The 2,500-nt window shown below is 47.9% G+C and overlaps 1 protein-coding gene across 16 annotated transcripts in view; it reads right to left on the reverse strand.

The window, feature by feature from the left end:
* Window positions 1–2,500, reverse strand: part of srcin1a (SRC kinase signaling inhibitor 1a) — a 111,249-nt gene that overhangs the window by 14,701 nt on the left and 94,048 nt on the right. For all 16 annotated transcript variants that reach the window (XM_081711445.1, XM_035523731.2, XM_081711449.1 and 13 more), the window contains 3 exons: window positions 1,113–1,260; window positions 359–653; window positions 1–123 (listed from right to left, as the gene is read on the reverse strand). The exon at window positions 1–123 is cut by the window's left edge and continues 288 nt beyond it. In XM_081711445.1, the coding sequence (XP_081567571.1) occupies window positions 1–123; window positions 359–653; window positions 1,113–1,260 (566 nt within the window). The remainder of the gene's footprint in view (window positions 124–358; window positions 654–1,112; window positions 1,261–2,500) is intronic.

A 2,500-nucleotide genomic window follows, 5' to 3' on the forward strand; every position in this document is an offset into this window, starting at 1 on the left:
GAAGTCCAGGTCCGGAATGGCCTTCATGAGCTCGGCCTGGGTCTCCTCCAGCAGACGGTTAATGTCCTGAGCGCTGTACTGGGTCAGACTGGCACGCTTCTCCTCCCAGTCTCTCTCGGCTGCCTGGAGACAGAGAGAGAAAGAGAGAGACGGAAAGAGAGAGAGACAGAGAGAGAGACAGAGAGAGAGACAGAGAGAGAGATAGACAGAGTGAGAGAAAATCTCAATATCTTTGAGGAAGAATTCCGCCACACCTACGTATGAAAACACCCGTAAACACACTCATCGTGTCTGCAGTAAGTGATCTTCAAATTCAGAAGTGTTCACGTTCATACAGGTCCAGGCATCGAGCTCTCACCAGCCTGACCTCCACAGAGGAGGTCTTATCGGACCCTCCACGGCCCCCGAGCTCCTCCAGGATACGCCCTTTCAGGGACCCCATCCCATGCTGCCCTGATGTGGGGTTGCCATGGTGACTGTGTCCATGGCCAGAATGAGGGCTCCAATTGGCCAGGGTGCTCTCACTGAGGCTGAGTGGTGGGCTGGTGGGTATTTTGAAGTCGGCGCTCTTCTTGTAGTCTTCTCCGGGCGTGTGTTTGGGCGAGGGGTTGGAGAAGTCCTCCTGGCTCTTCCTGATGCCCTCGTTCACTTGCCTGTAATTGTGGTGCAGAATGTTGACTAGTGAAACGTTATCTGTTATTAATGATTAATTGCCTAGTGGCAAAAATAACCAGCACGAAAATTATGCGGATGGGTAAATTCAAGGCCGTTGTTGTTGTTGTTTTTGTTTTGTTGTTGTTTTTGAGGACTACTTTGACAGTTGATTTGTCTTCTGTTGATTATTGCTACAATTAGCATTTTCAATTTGCATGTCATTATGTCATTGCATTTTTGAAGAACAGGGATGAATTTATCTTTAACATTGGGTAAAAATCTGAAGTATTGTTATAAATAACATGCATAAAACATGCTCCGATTTAAAACCTTTCCATTAGTGTATGTAAATTTCTTACACAACAAGGGCGCGTGTGTGTGTACGTGTGTGTGTGTACGTGTGTACGTGTGTCCGTGTGTCCGTGTGTGTGTGTGTGTGTGTGTGTGTGTGTGTGCACCTCTTCAGTGTGGCTAGTGTGTCAGTGATAGTTTTGCATCTCTTCAGCAGGGCATCCAGCCTGTGGGGCTCCTCCTTCAGAAACTTCACCGCCTCCACCTCCACCCGCAACACCACCCGCATCTTACTCTGCAGCCCAGGGAACTGATCTACACACACACACACACACACACACACACACACAGAAGGGGAGGCGGAGAAAACAACACACACACAGACGCAGAAGGCATTGAACGCACCTCAGTAACAGCAGAACTCAGCAGAATGTTTGGAAGAGTGGAACATTACACTGAACCAAACACAACAAAGAAGGTGGAAACACACAGGAGACAAATCCCAGTGTGTTCTATACACTCCTGGACACACACACTACTCGCCTACACACTCCTGGACACACACACTGCTCGCCTACACACTCCTGGACACACACACTGCTCGCCTACACACTCCTGGACACACACACTGCTCGCCTACACACTCCTGGACACACACACTGCTCGCCTACACACTCCTGGACACACACACTGCTCGCCTACACACTCCTGGACACACACACTGCTCGCCTACACACTCCTGGACACACACACTACTCGCCTACACACTCCTGGACACACACACTACTCGCCTACACACTCCTGGACACACACACTGCTCACCTACACACTCCTGGACACACACACTGCTCACCTACACACTCCTGGACACACACACTGCTCACCTACACACTCCTGGACACACACACTACTCGCCTACACACTCCTGGACACACACACTGCTCACCTACACACTCCTGGACACACACACTGCTCACCTACACACTCCTGGACACACACCCTACTCACTTACACACACACATGCTACATATGAGAACTTACACTGGAACATACACACATACTACTTACATCTGCGTATCACATGTTCACTAACTTGCATATTCACTCACATGTACTTAAATGTAGCACTTAACTCTGCTCATGTGTGTGTGTCTTGGATGCATGTGTATGTAAAAAAAATGTCAATGTGCATATTGGACAACAATATGTTGTCAAACGATCTATAGATCAATTCCAAAAGGCAAAGCTATCCCAGATCCAAACAGGGACTAAGGCGTTCCAGGGTGACGTGTGGAACTGTGTGGAACTGTGAGAACTGTACGTGTGGAACTGTGAGAATATTCCATCCTTAGTGCCGTACACGCAAGTGCGGGTATACACAAGTGTAAAATATCGCATGCAAATATGAGTATGTATGTGTTGATGTGTAAATGTTTTAACAAATCTATATGTAAGTGGTATGTGTGTATGTGCAATATTCCATAAGTAGTGTGTGTGTGTGTGTGTGTGTGTGTGTGCGCGCACTCGTGTTTCACTGTATTTCACTCATTAAGAG

This window comes from Electrophorus electricus, chromosome 3 (genome assembly GCF_041902795.1).
Source record: "Electrophorus electricus isolate QZ-2024a chromosome 3, ASM4190279v1, whole genome shotgun sequence".
NCBI classification, from domain to species: Eukaryota; Metazoa; Chordata; class Actinopteri; order Gymnotiformes; family Gymnotidae; genus Electrophorus; species Electrophorus electricus.